At 36.7% G+C, this 18,928-nt stretch overlaps 1 protein-coding gene across 1 annotated transcript in view; it reads left to right on the top strand.

Moving 5' to 3' along the window:
- The window catches only part of VWDE (von Willebrand factor D and EGF domains), a 40,024-nt gene extending 21,315 nt beyond the window's left edge, over positions 1-18,709 (top strand). Inside the window, exons 13-31 of the mRNA XM_074898020.1 lie at positions 651-787; positions 3,653-3,808; positions 4,416-4,520; positions 4,890-5,004; positions 6,910-7,160; positions 7,278-7,497; positions 8,038-8,175; positions 8,760-8,822; positions 10,370-11,050; positions 11,364-11,459; positions 11,544-11,639; positions 12,163-12,258; positions 13,627-13,722; positions 14,058-14,153; positions 14,641-14,736; positions 14,836-14,931; positions 16,226-16,321; positions 16,862-16,965; positions 18,479-18,709. Of these exons, the coding sequence (XP_074754121.1) occupies positions 651-787; positions 3,653-3,808; positions 4,416-4,520; positions 4,890-5,004; positions 6,910-7,160; positions 7,278-7,497; positions 8,038-8,175; positions 8,760-8,822; positions 10,370-11,050; positions 11,364-11,459; positions 11,544-11,639; positions 12,163-12,258; positions 13,627-13,722; positions 14,058-14,153; positions 14,641-14,736; positions 14,836-14,931; positions 16,226-16,321; positions 16,862-16,965; positions 18,479-18,499 (2,759 nt within the window). The 3' untranslated portion in view covers positions 18,500-18,709. The remainder of the gene's footprint in view (positions 1-650; positions 788-3,652; positions 3,809-4,415; positions 4,521-4,889; positions 5,005-6,909; positions 7,161-7,277; positions 7,498-8,037; positions 8,176-8,759; positions 8,823-10,369; positions 11,051-11,363; positions 11,460-11,543; positions 11,640-12,162; positions 12,259-13,626; positions 13,723-14,057; positions 14,154-14,640; positions 14,737-14,835; positions 14,932-16,225; positions 16,322-16,861; positions 16,966-18,478) is intronic.
- The last annotated feature ends 219 nt before the right edge of the window (positions 18,710-18,928 follow it).

The following is an 18,928-nucleotide window of genomic DNA, read 5'->3' as shown; positions in this document are numbered from 1 at the left end:
TACACTGGAAGAATACGAAAAGTACTACAAAAGTCAAAACGCTTTCAAAACAAACTCTTAGTATTTTGGTTTTCAGTGGTGTTTTTGTTTTACTGACCTATTTAAAAGTAAATAGAGAAAGAGGTTGAGAGTATAAGAAGATATATTTTATTCCTGTTGAAGTCAAATAAACTGGTTTTTGCTTCATAAAAACTGGTTTTGAGCACTTTCTTTGTCAGTTTATTTCCTGAAATAGCTTCCACCTGAGATATTTTTGTTTAGTCTTTAAAAAAAGAATTTATATTATAAATTATTGCATAACTATAACCTCTCCAGTTCCTATTCCTAGGGCCTGAGTTTCATTTAGATTTTATTCTGCAAGTGTGATGTAAAGAACCATAAATGAGAAAGTAAAACACATATTCACAAGTGTTTTCTCTGCTTCATAATTGTCAAGTTCCAAGAGAAAACAAAAGCCTAGCTTTAAAGTTAAGATACATTTTATTTTAACAGTCTAAAATGTTTCTGTTTATGCCTTTCTTCAGCTAGGTCCAGATTTCATTGTTTACGTAGTTTTCTTAGTTGGATAGAGAAATAAACATGTTGCTTAATGTAAATGCATATGAATGAGTTAATATACTTACATTCATTTTCTAATCTCTGCTTCGAAGACCAGGCTCCAGAAATTACCGAGCTGGAGCATGCTGGGCTGTGCGATATTCGACAGTATGACTGCACATCAGTGAGAGTTTTTGGTCATGGATTCAGGGAGTCATTGGATCTGAAATGTGAAATTATCAAATTACAGGTAAGTCTCTCTGAATAGTAACAATTACATTTCAAGCTTCTTGGACAGTGAGGGAAAAAGTGTCTAACATATTATTCATTGATGTGGGTACAACCCAATGCTTTAGTAGAAGCTAAAAGCAAGGGCACTCAGCACTTTGCAGCAGACACTCAAGTCTTTGCAAGATTGTAATTTCCTCCATGATAAGAGAAATAAGAAACGTAATGGGAATGTTCGGCAGCCGAGAGGGAGATAACAGCATATGGCAGCTATCCATCAGAAAAAGGGCAAGGACAGCCCTATTAGTAACATCATTGTTCATTTTTTTTTAAGTGCTTATGGAGAGGAATTGAAGTACCACTTCTTTGAAAAAGGACAGCAAGGTTAAAGACATTACTAGATTTCTGTCTCAAATCTAAAGCTTGAAATTGCCCTTTTATAAACATAATAAATCAGATACAAAAAGAGAAAGGCATTTTTGAAGTCCATTTCCCTGGGGTAGAATACCACAGCTATTTAATGATATATGTCAGCTCTATACCCCAGGTTTGAACAGGAGATTAAAAACGTTGCACTGTAAACCAAGAGGAATCTGTAGAGAGACTGTTATTACTCAGATCTAGAATTTGCTCAGGGCAATCTTACAAGCAGTTTACAAGTGTTAATGTGGAATAAACAATCAGCAATTACAAGTTTTTATGTCATGTTAGACATGAGAATAAAAAGAACTTCAAAGTAAAATTTGGTTTCATTGATGTGATGGTGGCAGTGGGGTGGAGAGATGACAAAAGGAGAACCATTCAGTGGGAAAATTCTGATCTTGAGACAAAAGTTTTGCTTACCTGGTACCAGCATGCTAAAGTTATTTTGACAGATTAAGCAATGCTGGCTATAGATTTTTTTCTTCAACACAACATGTATCACTCATCTGCAAGTTGGCTTGAAATGATAAAGTTGAGAGTAGGTTTACACTCCATTAGGTTAAAAGAATTTTAGAACAAGCTCACAGTGAGACAGTTATTGGGAGTTCACTTACTACAGTTTGAAATGTCTCAGTTTTAACTCATGGCAAGATACTCTGATATAACACACTATGGTGGTGTATTTGTCTCCCAACTACAAAAACTTTTTATTTACTTACTTTTATTATCTTCTCACTGACAAGAGCCAGGTTAGAGAATGAATGCTACTGCTGTTATCTGCAGTTGAGGAGGAAGCTGAGAATTTTTTCCTTGAAAATATAAAAGAAGGATGTTTGGGTTTTTTGTTTGTTTGTTTAATTTTCAGGCTGGAGTAATAGTGACTTTATGCAAGTGTCAGTGGACTTGCAACAGTATAGAACTTGTATTTTGAGATAAGACTGAAATGATCGGAATCTCATAGAAGAGGCATTTTGGCAAAATATAGAGCTAATACACACTGAATTTCTTATTTTTTATATTTTCACTTTTGAAAGGTTAAATCAAATCCATTGCCCATGGGCTGTCCTACCATGTTCAGAAGATGTAGGTCTCGTGCATGATGCTAAAAGAGGTGATTCAGAGAATTTTGTATTGAAGTACCTCACAGATGCAGGACTACTGCACATCATTTGATAGAGGTTTGGGTAGGACATGGACAAGGAGCCTATGATTACACAGATAAAGAATTTACAAATATTTTTGTAAAGGATAAGAGTGTGTTTAACCTCCCCAATACAAAAGTACAGTTTTAGTTCCTTCTTATTTATGTTGAACTGCAGAAATAAGTTTTTCTATAAACCTAATGAGCTAGAATGCTAGTAGATCTGAAGATTTTTAATTGGTTTTTGAAAGGTGAGTAAGTTTCTGAAAAAATGACGTGAATTTGCCTCTAGCAAATAACAAAAGGTTTCCAGAGAAATAGACTGCATTGCATTTCAAAGGTTATGGTACTAAATGCACTCAAAATGACATACTTAGAATATTTAACTGTTACACTTTTACTCACGTGAATTTCTTAACTGAGTATAGAGTAAAAGAAAAATGTTTGTTTGGAACAAAAATAGCTCATGTGTCTTTTCAGGAAAAGTTTTTATTTTTCTGTTATTTTACTGTTTGTAAATTAAAAAAAAGTGCAGCAGTGGACTCCCCATGTCAGGACTGAGATTGAATAAATGTCTTGATTGGCTCCAGTAACTGAAAAAATGTGCCCGCTCAATAAAATCTAGTCAAGCTCAAAACTATTTGGATCTTGCTGTTCTCTTGACTCTTAGTCTGTCTGGTTTCTTACTTCCATCTAACTTTATTTTTATTGTGCTTATCCCTGCTTCCACATCAATACTTCGGTCAAATAGTATTATCATCCCTATTCAGTTAATCTTGAATTCTCAAGATAGATCCTTGGATGACTTGTCCTCACTGCAGTTTAGAAGCAAAGTCTACAGGGTTAATGATGTAATCTATTGTTTTGTGCACGGGCTTAATGGCTAATTTACCAGTATTCCCCCAGCACCCAGAATGATACCTGAACCCTGCCAAAAACCTCAATCTCTTCCTTCAACTAACACTTGTCCTCTCATGGGAACAGAGATGAAGAGGGATAGAGGCACTTATACATCAGATCAGTGTTGTTAGAGGATCACCCACTGCTTAACCCTCCCAGTACTCTCCAGCTGGAAGACGTTTTTGTCCTTGGCAATACAGTACCAAGGGGCTGTGTGGCAGGAAAGGCGTTGCTGCCTTTTCTTCCACAGTAGCAGGCTTATGAAGAAATGTATGTGTGCAGATAATGACATTTCCCACTGCATTCTTATCCAGAGACATTAGACTTGTTCAAACATTGTTCAACACATAGTGTTTTTTCTCTGATAAAAATATTTTCATAATGTATTTCACTGAAAAACAGATTTTCTGTCTTAACATTTAGTATAGTGATAGACAATGGATTCCCGGAGAACCTCTAACTACATCAGCTGCCTTCCAAAATGCCAGGACTGTTGACTGCCAGTTACCAAATGATGACCAGCAGTCTGATGTCATGGATCTGGTTGATGATAAGCCCATTGCCAGGTGGCAAATAAAGGTACTTACAGAAATTTCAAATATTCACTTACAGATACTCCTATTAAGCTGAAAATATATTACATAGATAGTATACTTTTTGAAACTGTGCTAAAGGTGGAACTCAGCTTGCTTTACCTGGGGTCTCAGTTTCATCACCTAAGCTTAGTGTTGAGTGCCATTTGAGAGTGTTCTGCCAGGGGACTGGTAGATATGACCCAGGACCTACAGAGAGATGCATTCTTTAGGAGTAGAAGTTAAAGGCCAGGTAGTTATCCTATAGCATTTCAAATGACATTAAGATGCATTTATGGGAAAACTCTGTCGAGCCCAGTCTACATGTACAAATATGTGTGTGAGGTACGATACCTGAGCTCTCATACAGATTGAGTCAATAAGGTCAATAAAGACGACATACTATTCAGTTTGCCCTAGACATCTACATGTGGTCGGTCAATTATCTGCCTAGACTTACTGGCAGGATTAATTAGATTTCTGGTGACTATTATGAGAGTTTAAACAGGTAAAGGTAGGTGTCTGTCAATGAGTTGAAGTTCATGCTAGCAGTCCATGCTGGTGATACATTGGTACATGTATGGGTTCATCCATTTTTACTGTATATCTTGCAGATTTCTAATGATGGATTAATTTATAGCAACTCTAAAACAATGGTATTATATGATGGAGCCTGTCAGACATGTGAACCACAAGAATCTGGGTTATGTATGTTAAAGGTATGTATTTCATTACCCTCTATGTTTATTACAAAAATACACATCTTTGCAGGCAGAAAGAAAATCTAGAAAAATCAACAGAATGTAAGCTGTTCTTATTTTCAACAGGGCTTTTCCATGCACAGAAATAAGCACAGAAAGAGAGGCTGGGGTGATGCAATTTTGAATTATATAAATCAAACCAAAAGCACTTCATATGGTTGCCAAATAAAACCAAACATGCTGTCAGTTCCTTAGATGTAAAAACAATCATAGTTGTTTAGTGGAAGTGCAGAATAGATTAGATTTTATTTGACACTTTACAATTTCATCCAGATTTACTGTTTGATAACCAAAAATTAATGAATCACATTGTCATTTCTCTAAAAGGAGAAAACATGCAACATAGATGGACTCTGTTACGGTGAAGGTGACACAAATCCAACCAGCCCTTGCTTATTGTGCAGACCAGACATATCAAAGTTAACTTGGTCAGTTGTTGAAAGTAAGTTCTAAATAGTTCTTTCTTTTTTTTTTTTTTTTTTTTATAGCAAGAAGTTGAAAATCTACTAAGTTTTTAAATTTATGGAAATAGTGACGTTTTAAGTATAATTAGTTCAGTGTTTCATTTAAGGCTTAGTATACACTACTATAGCTTGTAATTTGATCTTGGTTTTCATCTTTCATTTCTCCTAATTTCTGAAAATGATATTTTGTTTTTCAGACAATATATATAAAAGTCAGGCTTTGTTTTTTTTCCTTGCCCCACCTCCCACACCCCGTAGCCATTACAAATAATGAAAACTAACAGCTCTCAGTCTCATTGGCACTTTGAAGTCCTGATATTTGTCACAGCTACATCCATGAATGTTTGTCTTTGGCATTTAGGAATAAAAGATATTTTCCAACAAATTACTCTGACATCAAATGAGAATACAAACCAAATTAAATGGCATGTCATGTTTATCAGCCACTTAATATTTGCACATAATCCACATTGATGGCATAGATACATGGCCTTCACAATTACTTGAAAGTAAATCCAAGGCTGACATACTTCAGTCCAGTTAGAAACCACACTATGAAGAGAAGAGCCCAGTCTAAGATTCTTCATTTTCCTTCTCCATAGTACAAAGTTCTAGCCTAGAAGTTGTAACTCTTTTAGCTCAAATCTTAGTCTTTGGATATACAAATCATATTGGTCCCTTCATCAAATGGGACAGCTCCTGAGGCTTCCTAATAGCCATCCAGCCAAGTCCATAACATCTCAAATACAAGTGTTCCATCAGTGATTTCATGGCTGAATGTGCTGGAAAGACTCTGCCTGGACTGGGAAGGGTCTTGTCCCAGTGGGACTTCTGGTGCCTGTCTTGCTGAACCTTTTCCTAGTTCAAACTCTCACTGAAAGCCAAGGTAACTATGACTATTCCAAGAGACTGAAACCTGGAATGAAATGAAACTCATGCAGCAGTCAGGGAGTGAAGAGATTTCCATGTTATAGCCATGGACTAGAATTCAATATTGCCAAAGTCAGAAATAGGATGTACATCAGAGGCAATTCCCCAAAACTAAGGAGTGTTTCTCTGGACTGGATGACATTAGGAACAGAGTGTCAGAATCTAACTGCTGAAACACTGATTACAGCTGCTTCTTCCTTCATGGTTTCTGCCACAGTGAGTGGGTTCTTGCTTTGAGCAGTCACTTAACTGTAACCCTGCACTTAGCAGTCTTAATCACCTTCCTATGTCCCAACGTCAAAGCCTACACTCTCCCCAGGGCTTCTGCTTCTCTCTTTCACAGAACTTGTCCTGGTGCTGGGGTTTTGGTTGTTTTCACCTGGTGTGTCTAGAAATCTAGCTATTCCTGCCAAATTAGGTTAGACCTCAACAGTGCAGGCATTTGAACAGACTAAGACTTACCAGGGTGTAAGTTGTTGTGTGGTTGAAATCCTTCCTAGGAACAATGGGTGAATAACTTACGCCATCAGCTTATGCGCAGTTTTGCCAAGATAGTCATTGCAGCCCATTCCTAAGTATTGCTTAACAACGTCTATTCATTTGTTAAAGGAAACACCAATCACCTCTGAGTTTTATGGCTTTCTGTACTTTCATCTACAAACTCTGTCTGCATAGTTAAAATACAGTTGTTAAATTTGATAAATTCTGAGTTCTTTCTACGTGTAGATGCACTGCATCTTTACAGGCTCTTGTGTAGTATAAGTAACTTCTTGCTTATGTTGTTACAGTTATAATTAAAATATCTAGTGTTTTTCCTGAGCCATTCAAATGACATTAGAATTTAAGAGAAATAATTACATGTAATTTCCTTAATAGAAAGATGGGCTTCTTTTAATTTTTATAAAAATATTTCAACTTTTGCTTAAAAGAGGAAAATATCTCCTTTGTTACAGACAACCAGCCTCCAGTGCTTGAAACTTTTCAGGGTGTGCTACAGACTTTTTATGGAGAAGATTTTGTGTATCAGTTTTTGGCGTCAGATCCAGAGGGCTCTGCTATTCATTTCACACTGGATTCTGGTCCAGAAGGTGCCAGTCTTTCCCCATCAGGTCTCCTTTTGTGGAAAGCTGTGTCAATGAATCTCCATAAATTAACATTTTCTTTGACAGATGACTGCAATGCAAAGACTAAGGTAGAAATAGAGGTAATGAATATCACAGTAAAATGACACTTATTAGTAAGATGTTTAAGATATCTAATTACAAAACTCATTGCTAGTTCATTAAAAAAGGAAAACTGACTTGTTGGGCATGTCTTGTAGGTCAGTGTAAAGTCGTGTGATTGCCTAAATAATGGCTCATGTGTGGCAAACATTAATTTCCCACCTGGAAGTGGAAGATATCTTTGTGTGTGTGCGGCTGGATTTGAAGGTGATCTCTGTCAAGTGAATACTGATGACTGTAAACTTAACCAGTGTGGTATTGGCAGATGTGTGGATGGAATAAACAGCTATTACTGTGAATGTCCACCTGAACGTCAAGGTAAATCATTACTTTATTTACACACATTTAGTGATAAATAGGAGTTTCTAATTTTATGTCTACAATTTTTTTATGTTTTTGACTATAAATAACTTACTGTTAGAGTATGAAGAAATTTCATGGTCTTGTGATAAAGTTATGTGATACACTTCAAGATCTTTCTTGCATGAATGTTTATGTTATGAGAGCAGATTTCCATTGTTTTCCTTGACAGAGGTAAACTCAGCAATATGGTGAAATATAAGGAGTGATGAGTTTGGTTGCATTGTGATTCCTTCTACGCCTGCAGATAAACATGTAGTCCTCACAGCCCATCTTTTCCATATTCCACAATAAGCAAGATACTTGATATAAGATGAGAAAATGTGGATAGCAAATATAGTCAGCTGTAATTATTAGATGCACTGAAATACCTTGTTGCAATTGATAGATGCTCTTTTTGTATTTCAGCACCTGCGTACTGAGCTTTTATAAACACACTCTCAAAGTCTAGTGACACAGTATTACTAAAAAAAAAAATAAATCTGTATTTCAATGCAGGTAAAAATTGTCAAGATGATGTAGATGAATGTGTATCCAGTCCTTGCTTCCCTGGAGTATTTTGCTTCAATACTTTTGGTTCTTACTATTGTGGTTCATGCCCAAATGATCTGCAAGGAGATGGGAAGTCATGTTACGGTAAAATTGTTTTTCAAAAGAATGCTATTATTGTCATTCGGATAAAATATCTGTGGTTGTGATTCATGTTTCTAATGGTAACTTAGAACTCTCTTCAATAGTCAACAAAACAGGCCTGCATCTCTGTTGATGGCTGGGACAGCATCTCAGTTGATGACAACATTAGACTGCGCTGCGTCACATAGCTGTAAAACACTTTTTCAGGTGACTAGAAAAAATAGGTACAAAATACCCCAGTTCTTTTATACCAGAGTAGAATACAATGGAATGTATTTTTTTCTGCATTATTTTCATATTTTGAGCAATTACTGACAAAATATTTTTCTGTTGCTTAACACAAAATTATTTACCTAAATCAAGGCACTTGCCAAGTAAGGTGACCAAACGTTTATTTACAATGCAGTCACTGAAAAATGTGTATTTTTAAAATCCTGCATTGAAAACTTTTAAGAAACAATTTTTACTCTTTATCTGCTTTCTGAATTTTGGGTTACTTCTGTGTACTACAGCTTTAACTGTTTATAATTTATTTGCAGTTGAAACAAAAGTAACTATTAATGTGTCTTCATGTCTTTTGTTTTCAGAAAGCTTTGAAGACACTTATGTTGAAAGAAAGGATTCCACAGGAGAAACTGGAGGGAATAAAGGTGATTTTTTCATGAAGAAAATGGAATTTCTAATTCACATACTGATAAGAATATAGCTGACAAAAAAAAAAAAAAAAAAAAAGTTTCTAGTCAGTTTTGTTACTCACTTTAATTTTTCAGTTTGACTCAATTTAATTCATTACTGGGGTTCTATTCTGATCTGAAAAATGGGACTGAAATGTCAATATCAACAAATCCCTTAGGTCAGTCAAGTCATTTTATTGACAGTGTGATATATGACATTCTTACTGTTGCCTTTTGTTTTTCTGACTAACCACTGACATAAAATAGGTAACATGGGGATAGAGACATCTGTTATCTGAGATAAGCAAAAGTTTATGGCATTATGTTGAATGCCATTTTCCTACTTTAACTCAAAGGAAAGGTGAAGGATATGGCAAGCGAATGTCTTAATTCCAAATCTCTGTAAATGCTGTTGCTGGCATTTCCAGTTCTGTGCCTGCTGGGGTTTTCTTTGCAGGAAATTCTCATGTGTCTTTTCCCTTTATCTCTGAATTGTTAGTGGGGGAGGAGGAAAAATCTCTCACTCCATTGCCAATGCTGGATAATTCTTCATCAGCTGTAAAATGACTTGTTTTTCAAAGGTAGGAGACAGCACTGTGTAATAAGATTCAGTAACCTTCAGTAACCTTAACCTTTTGTAGACCATTTGCTAGTACCATTCTAAATGGGTTAGGGACAGAGCTTGTTAGGTTGGATAGTCTCCAGTTTCATTCCTCCTCTGCAGCTTAATGCTAAAAGCCCATATTCAGCATTCAGCCATTCTGGGATTACAGTGTCATACTCTTCCACAACCCACCAGATATGACCTGGTTTTCTTAGGCAGAATTGAAGAACTTTTCATTCACCTTGCATTCCTTTCAATGAGGAGGCTGAGTCAGTCTCTGTTGTTTATAAAACACATGAAACATCCCACTAATAAAATCCATGCAGAGGCTTTAAGAAAGTTGATTTAAAAAAATGAGAGTAAAGCATGTTAATGCTTTTGCTACGAGGTGATGGGTTATTCACCTAAAATACTGCCCATGGTGTGTCAGTGAGTATAGGTATGTACATACTTGTGATTAAATATCTGCTTCTAGACTCTAGGCTTATTACTAGCACTTAGACACAGTGGTGAACCGTAAGCATTATCTTTTCTTTAAACTCTGTTTCAGTTATCTATTTAGAAGCATTATATGTGGTAATTGACAGTAAAGCTGTTTATTGACCCAATATGGGAAAATCTCTGCTGTTTGCCTCATATATATGGTGTTTTTTCCTTATCTTCCAGCCAATAAAATACCATGGTGAGGGTGGGAAAGGACATAGCCAGAATACCTTGATCTTCTCCAGTTCTGCCGGTTACAAGTTAGGTTCTACTGCATACTTATATTTTGATGTAGCGCATGGAGAGACTTCCTGAAGCACATCATGAATGGGTTGTTCATTTTTCTGTTCAGAAGATACACCCATCCTTCAGAAGGAAAAAAAAGTATCATAATATTCCTGTACTCTTTCTCCCCTTTCTTTCTAATGTGCTGTAGGTTTACAACAATCATCCTTTGAGAAGTTTTTAAGCATCTCAAGCTATATTCCCAGTTCTACAGATGTCCCTGAGAGATTTATTTCTACAGGAATGGTCAGTAGCAGCACTCCACCAGCCTCCACAGTAGAAACAGTCACGGCTAGGAAGTCACTTAATTCTCAGAGAATTGCTTCTGTACAACCCATTGTTACTAGAAACAGTGATCATGTCCTCAGCACCATCAGTGGTCACCTTGCTAATGTGGAAGAGAGTTCTTCTGTTCATGCTGAGATGACTGCATCTTCAAGAAGCCATGCTGTATCACCTGAGAAGAAAACAAGGGCACAGGTTGAGGCCTACAACTATTTTGAGACCAGCAGGAAGACTTCTCCTAGCAGCAGAAGAAATATAAGCAAAGGGTTTTCTTTGCCAAGCAAAGTATTAAAAGGTGGAAGTGCTGACAGAGTTCAGCACTTATTAGCCAAGCATAAAGCGAGTTCTTTACCTTTTGTCCTTGTTGAAGTCACTGTCCCACCAAAAATGCTTCCTGAAGAATTGAGTGAAATGGTGATTCCTAAGGCAGCAACCTGTGTTGATTTACCCTGTTTTCCTGGTGTACCTTGTGAGCCAAGTCAGGATGGAAGCGTCAAGTGCGGTCATTGTCCTTATGGCTATTATGGAGATGGCTTCACTTGCAGAGGTATTACAAATAACAGCACTAAAAGCTTTGCAGAAAAGAATCTTGTGACATCTTCATTACTTGAAAGTACAATGTTACTGTGTGATCAGTGAAATGCATAGAGTATTGAATTTTCTCATTTTCATTATTAATATTGGCATAGCCTACAGGCTTTTAGTTGCATGGATGCACTTAAAAATATTTTTCTGATGTGTCTCAGGCTCCCCACTTATGGGCAGGGACCTAATGGATTCTGTGTGATCTGTTCATTATGTTAGGCAAGACACAGTTCATTTTCCTCACTCCTTTCTTTGTTTTCTTCATTGCCTTTCAGCAAGATGTAGACAAACATGTGGCAAAAATATGGAGTGTGTGGCACCCAATATTTGCAAATGCAAGCCTGGCTATGCTGGTTATAACTGTCAGGCCGGTGAGTGTGGCATTTTCCTTTAGCTTGTGGTAACTCATAGCCACAAATCAATGATCTGAAGATCACTGTTAATTTTTTCCACAGCTCTATGCAGACCTGATTGCAAAAACCATGGGAAGTGCATTAAGCCCAATGTCTGTGAATGTCTACCAGGATACAGTGGCTCTGCTTGTGAGGAAGGTAAATAGAATATTTTTCACTTCTGAATCGATAATTACCCAAAGAGTGCTGTAAATAACTTCCATGACTGTTCATTCTGACAGCAGAGGTGTGTTCATTTTACTTTTAATAGAACTCTTTTAGTAACATGTTGGTACATACCCTACCTTTTTTGCTATACAATGTAAATGTTGCTTGTGATTGGATATTTCTAAATATAGCTTTCACAGTAAATTGAGGAGTTCACCAGTGAATGTAGATGCCTCTAAGCTAAACACTCCCAAAGAGAGGGAAGTCCTGTCTGGAAATTGTCTCAGATTACTTTTCTTCAGGGTGACCACCACTGTTGGGACTCTGTGTGCTCTGTTGGAATTAAGTTATTCTTGTTACTTATTCCTGTCAAAGGGAATTGCATACGTCTCCTTATTTTATTTCCAGTTATTTGTTCACTGTCAGTTATTAACGCTTCCCTTTTCTAAAGCATAACCAATCCATGCATCTTTTTAGAGGTGATTTCTTGAACAACGTAATTCTGTATCTGCAGCACACTGTAAACCACCCTGTCAAAATGGAGGCACGTGCTTGGCCAGAAATCTCTGCACCTGCCCATATGGTTTTGTGGGACCAAGATGTGATACAAGTAAGCAAAAAAGCATAAGGAAACAGTGCAGAACATTTCTCCTATTCTTCAGGAGCATGATAGCAAATTACAGTTTAAATTTTTGATGTGCTCTGTCTAATGGTAGCAAATGATGTTATAACTGTGTCTATTTGAAGGCTCCTATACTTGGGCCTTTTGAACATTAATTAGTATTTGCATGTAACTTCGAAAACATAATATACTATAAAAATTGCAAATAGTTTATTATTTATGATTCACAAGCATGGAGACATTGAGCACATTATGCAGGTGATACTACCTTCAGAACAAACACAGATATTTAATATGTTCTTACAGCTTTTTAACTTCTATCATCTTAAATGTTAGATGTTAGTTCGTAGATGTTAGACGACTAACAGAAGTTAGTATCAGTGAACGGTAGATCAGAAGAATTGTGTTAAAGGACAGCTGAATTCAGAACCACATTATGTTTTGTTTTGTTTTTTTTAATTTTAACCTGTCATGAAATTTGGAAAATTTGCTGTGATCATAGCTGAAAAATTGGAATTAGTTAGTCCCACATAAATTGTCTTTTACATATCAAATTCTACATGCTGCAATTTGGCAACTCCAAATTTTGGGTAGATTTCATTGTGGTAATTTTTACTATTCACAGAGTCCAAATTTAAGCATGCTGTTTATATATCATTCACCTGAATGTGCCACTGATTATTGACCCCTAATTGAGAAAGTCCTTTGTTTGTCTCCTTGTCAAATCCCAGGACTCTTCATGCTCAGTTTTTCTTGTTCTAATTTCAGTTGTGACACAAAAAAAAAAAAAAAAAGAAAAAAAAAAAAAAAAAAGAAAAAGCTGCTCTTTGTTAAGCAGTACTATAGAGAATGAAATGTTGTCCTGAAAAAGTGATTTATGGTTTTGCACATCCATGATATTTTAATGTTTTGCTTGTTAGTCTCATGTCACTCTGTGCATGCAGCTGCACTTGCTGAAGTGATTGAGGACATTTGAGTGAACTTTCTTGGCCTCCATCAAATCCATCATGGAACATGGTCCATTTGTCTCAGTATTGAATTTCCCAGTCGTTTTAGAATTTATTTGAATTTTTCTAGATTTTTAACACTAAATATAACCAGACCATGGATAATTACGTGGAAAGACATTTTATTTACCTTTATAGTCTGGTACTAGCTCTTTATGGCTTTGAGACATTTAATCTATTCAGCAATTCCTCCTTAACTAGTGAAATTGTATGTTGTTTCCAGTGTTAATATTTGGGAAAGAACTGAAAAATGAACAAAGCATAATTTATAACATATCTCTTTCTCTCCCCACCCCCACCCTTCCTTGCCCTGCTTCTCCTTTGCTTTTCCCAACTTCTTGGATGGTAGTGGTTTGCAACAGACACTGTGAGAATGGTGGTGAATGTCTTACTCCAGACATCTGTCAGTGTAAACCTGGGTGGTACGGACCTACCTGCAGTACAGGTAACACTCCTGGAAGTTCTGTGTTCCTGGGAGAGTACCCATAGTACCTCCCATAGTTCGAAATTTGGAACCACGTGGCTTAGACAGCAGTGATGGGTGGCTGATTATTGCCACAGAGTCCCTGCACTCTCTCTTGTCTCCACTGTTAGTTCTGCTGTCAGCAGCACCTATAGAAAGACTAATACTGATCCTAAAATTTTGGGTAAAGATTTTGTGAATGGTGTTACCTGCAGTTATCTTAGGTGTTTAATTCCCGTCCTTGCAACAGAAGTACATATTTTATAGACTTTATTTGGATGTCATATCTCCCACTCTTGCTGACCCTGTTTTTGCAGCGATGTGTGACCCCGTGTGTCTCAATGGTGGTTCCTGTACTAAACCAAATGTTTGCCTCTGTCCACATGGATTCTTTGGTGCCCAGTGTCAGAATGGTAATCTTTTTTTATCTTTTTTTTTCCCTCCTCTCCCCTCTTAGCTGCCATTATGAGGAAACATTGTTATCTTAAGACAAAAAATTCACACTCAAGTTATGTACCTGACATGTAGTGCATAACAGAGATTACATTATTTTTTAGATTTTGTGGCTGATTCAGTGCATGACCAAGGAGAACGGAGACTCAAAATTTGCTGTGTCTTCTACTCAACTTCTGCGCAGTGTTCAACCAGTTCCATTGTATATTATGTAGTCTGGTTACTCACGTCCACATACAGTTGCCAACCTTGACCCTTTTTTATTTGATTTTGTCTTTACTGTTGCACCAGTCCACATTAATATATTTCTGTGAGACAGGTCTGATAGTGCTGAATGTCTATATAAGCTGTCAAAATTTTATTGTTGCACTCTTGTTTCCTAGAAGTATATTGCTAAGTCAAACAAAATGCAACCTTCAGCCTTTTCCTCCTGTTTGTATCTCTTAGCTGTGTGCAGCCCGCCTTGTAAGAATGGTGGCCATTGCATGAGAAGTAATGTCTGTACTTGTCCTGATGGGTATACAGGCAGAAGATGTGAAAAAAGTAAGCCAGTGTTAAAATCCTTCCAGGTTCCAAAAATAACCAATAAATTATTCTGTAATCAGTTAAATGTATTAAACAGCAGATGTTTTTGATTTTAAGGTGTCTGTGAGCCAAGGTGCATGAATGGAGGCAGGTGCATAGGGCCAAACGTTTGCTCTTGTCCTTCAGGATGGAGGGGAAAAAGATGTAACACACGTACGTATCTTGTAGTTAACAGGAGAACCATGCCTTAAAAGTAATATATTACTAAAGGACAACTCTTTCCACACAAGTAATGTGAAGTTAGTGTCAAAGAACTCAAGAATATACATGCATTGAAAAAATAATGGTTTACAACTTGGCAGCAAAAGTTAGGGTGGGGAACTAACACCATGCAGTTCTTAGGCTAAATTGTGAGACTAAAATATCTTTTAAGTTCTTGTATAGCAAATAATGTTTGTTTCTTTCTCAAATCACATCTAAATAAGAAGCACCTGTATTTCTGCATACATACAACTGCAAAGAGCTGAGTCAGTGAAGTGAAAGAATATCAGTTTGTGCTGTAGGACATAAAAGCAGATACAACAGAAAAAGAAGTACAGTGAAAGACTGGAAAACTGTGGAAGCATAGTGGGAAATGATTGGAAGAGAAGATGCAGTGGGCACAAGCTCTTTAGGAAAGGTAGAAATAGGGCTGTGGTGGTAGCACAGCTTGTGGGCCACATTGTCTCTTAACGAAGCTATTGATGGTGCATAAATAAAATGAAGCAGCATGGATAAAAGCACAGTCCACATGAAAATTAGCATGAGGATGGGTGGTAGAAATTCAATAGATACAAGTGTTAGTGTCTGTCACAGTACCCACTCGAGGCCCAGATATTGATATGGTCAATGAGCTCTCTAATGGCATGGAGGAAAACCAATTTTCCTTGTATTACTTTCTGTAATTATTGGAAAGTTTTATTGAAAAAAATATTAGCCATATTGGCAGGTGTGAGATATTCCTGGACACTGTGGAAGAGAGATTTGATTATCAGATAGTTAACCAATGAGAAATAATAGGGGTTTAGATTACAGTTTAATAAGCAGAGATGAATGTGCAGAAAAATGAGTGATAGAAAATAACTTTGCACTAAATGTTATGAATTTATTCATTGTGTGTTAAACTGCATCACAGACAAAGGATCTCTCAGTAAGGTGTAGGCTTTAGAAAGGTAAATTTGGAAAAAACAAAGCTATTTAGTGGTGCTGACTTAATTCAGTATTTCAGGCTTTTGTAGCAATCTGTGATGCATCAGAACATCTCAATGCATCCTTCGGCTGCAAGCTTTTTTATTTCTAATTGCCTCTCTACTTTAATATTCTGTTGATCTGAGATGGATATTCAGTGAAGATGATGTGACTCTTGTCTATAGAAAGCACTCAGCCTCTTGTGAGCATCCTTAAATAAATAAATAAGTTAAAGTTATCACTTGGGATATAACTAAACTTTGTGATGATGTCTGTGCAGCAATCTGTCTTCAAGAATGTAAGAACGGTGGGGAGTGTATTGGACCAAGTACATGTCACTGTCCTCCACAGTGGGAAGGAATCCAGTGTCAAACACGTAAGAATGATGTGACCTGTAAAATTTTTGCTTCAGCACAGTTAAGACTGCTTCAGCAATACACAGTGCCTAAAAATTCTACGTCTTGGTTGTTACTTTAATCCAAATCGGTGTCAAAGGCAGGATAAAGAGTAGAGATTCCTCTGCCCACTCTGAAGCCCTCAGAATACAACGTTAGTCTGGGACCATGGCAGTGTGCGATGGCTTGCTCTAACCCTGAGAGGCCATTGCAATAGCTTGAAATAGTAGGATGCATTAAAAACCATGTTACTCATGTCCCTGTCTCAATTTCATTTATGCCCTCAGCATGTTCCCATATTAGATCTGCATCAAAGCATAAGGGGGATGGGATAGGCCATAAGACCATTGTTGGCTCCACATGACTGTGAAGTCTTCTTACACTGAAGGCTGTTTGCCTGTGAAAACACTTACCTGGTTCTCAGGTCCTATATGCAGGCAGAATTAGTATATAGAGATAGTAGCCACCTTCACCAAATTATTTTCATGAATAAAGCCACATATGTACCTCTCTCTTTTTAGCTGTGTGCAACCAGAAGTGTCTGTTTGGAGGCAAGTGTGTATCGCCTAACGTATGCTCTTGTCGTCCTGGTTATACTGGAGTCCTCTGTGGGAAGAAAATTCAGGTACGTGTAGAGTCAAAGCAGCAACACAGATACAGTAACTGGGGAATCATTATCTAGTTCACCCTTGTCCAGTGAAGCAGCACGAAATGCACCACATGTGTTTGTCTAATTTCTTCCTTTCCGTCTCCAGTGAGGGAAAGTTCATAAAATTCCTAAGCTATTCCAGTAATTTATAGGCTCTAATACTTACGGAATTGTTCTCAACACCTGAAATAAAATTTCCTTTGTTTCAAATTGAGTTGATTATCTCTTGTCATTCCCTCAGTGGCTGCAGCAGGAATTGATAACTATCCTTTTCATAATAACCCCTCTTCTCTTTTCCAGAATCTGACCCCACTTTGGGGAAGAGTATCCCACTGCTGATTTTCTTAGCTTGCATTGTCAAGCTCTGATCTTTTTCAGCCAGCTAACTACACCATCTCTCAGTCCATCCCTGTTTTATGCAAACATTCCCTATCCCCGTGTAACTTTGCTTTTTTGCATTATAGTGAGTGCTGACCATTTTTCTGTTTTGTCACATACTCTTCTGTTGTATTCCTTTCTTTAGTACTGACAGTCATTCACTGAAGTAATTTATTTAAACATTTCATTACAACTAACTTTTTTGTGATGTCTGAAGTAGAAAGCATTCTACTCTTCTCTCATCATCTGTAATGTTTTTCATAATTTCAATATATTCAGACACTTTTCTGGTGCTAGCAGCATCCATTTGGTGGAGTTGGGACATAGCCTAGCTGATTTTAGCACTGCATGCTGATGTTCCTTTACATTCATCTTCAATTACATGACACTGTTCATACCTGTACTGTGTTTTCTTTTAGAAACAGTTTAGTTATTTGGTCTTCTGCTGCAGCCAAACTAGCATATTCTATCCTTCCCATCTTTTCTTTCTTTTTAGTACTTTGCCACATTATGTCTTTTCTTGTAAAACCGATAATGTGACTGCTAGATGTGCAGGCATTTTTAGTGAGAAGTGAACAAAAAACGGAAAACAGCAATGGTTTAACTTTCATCCAGCCTCAGTTTCTCTCAGCTGAAACTACTGGGATTTGAGATCTTTTTTCTACTTTATCAAGTCCAATATGCAATGCCAATACCAGATAACTTGAGACGGGGCAAATAAATGTGTTTAAGAAATTGAAACAATACACATTTTGAAAATACAAAACTATCCTATAAAGATAAGACTATAATTTTGCAATATGGGTTTCCAAAATGTGACCTTAAAAAAAAAAGAAATAATTTTGGTTTGAATGTTTACATAAATATATCCCACAAAGCATTAGTATATTTTTAATCTAGATAATACATTGCTGATTAGTTAGCCACTGAACAAAATGACATATTTTCTTAAAGAAATAAACAAGCTATATGCACAAGTTTAACTTAATGTTGTGATTCTGCATATTGGGAAAGCATAGATTCATTACAATTGTTTGTTAAGCTTCATCATAAACGTAGACTGTGTTATTAAAATCTTGTTCATGTTTACTTATTTACTTTTCTCTCCAAGGTACAAAGGCATCATGGTTGAAAAAAAAGAAGTGTATCAATTAAATTGCAATGCTGCATGGATGTATGAGACTTGAAAATGGTAAGAGGGTTGAAGGCAATTACAGAGTTTATTTAAATGAAAGGAATATCCAGAAGCATTATTTTAAAAGATTTTGTATTACAGTCATGAATTTTGGCGAGCTTCAGAACAACTATTTTGTAGTCATTAAAACATATGTATATTTCTATATTTTTTTGCTACCTCATGCACAGACCTCACAGCCTTTGATTCTTGACCTTGTTGAATGATGCAAACCCAGAATTCTGAAGTTTGTTGTTGTAGTTAACTGGACTATGGGATTTCCTGTGTGGAAACAAGACTCTAATAGCTGCTGAGTATCTCTAGGAAAGAAGTCAGCACTCCATCACTTGTGAATGGTACCTTCTGATTTTAAACATTGTTTACATA

The sequence above is a fragment of the Athene noctua genome, chromosome 2 (genome assembly GCF_965140245.1).
Source record: "Athene noctua chromosome 2, bAthNoc1.hap1.1, whole genome shotgun sequence".
NCBI lineage: Eukaryota > Metazoa > Chordata > Aves > Strigiformes > Strigidae > Athene > Athene noctua.
This window is presented reverse-complemented; position numbering and strand designations above follow the sequence as displayed.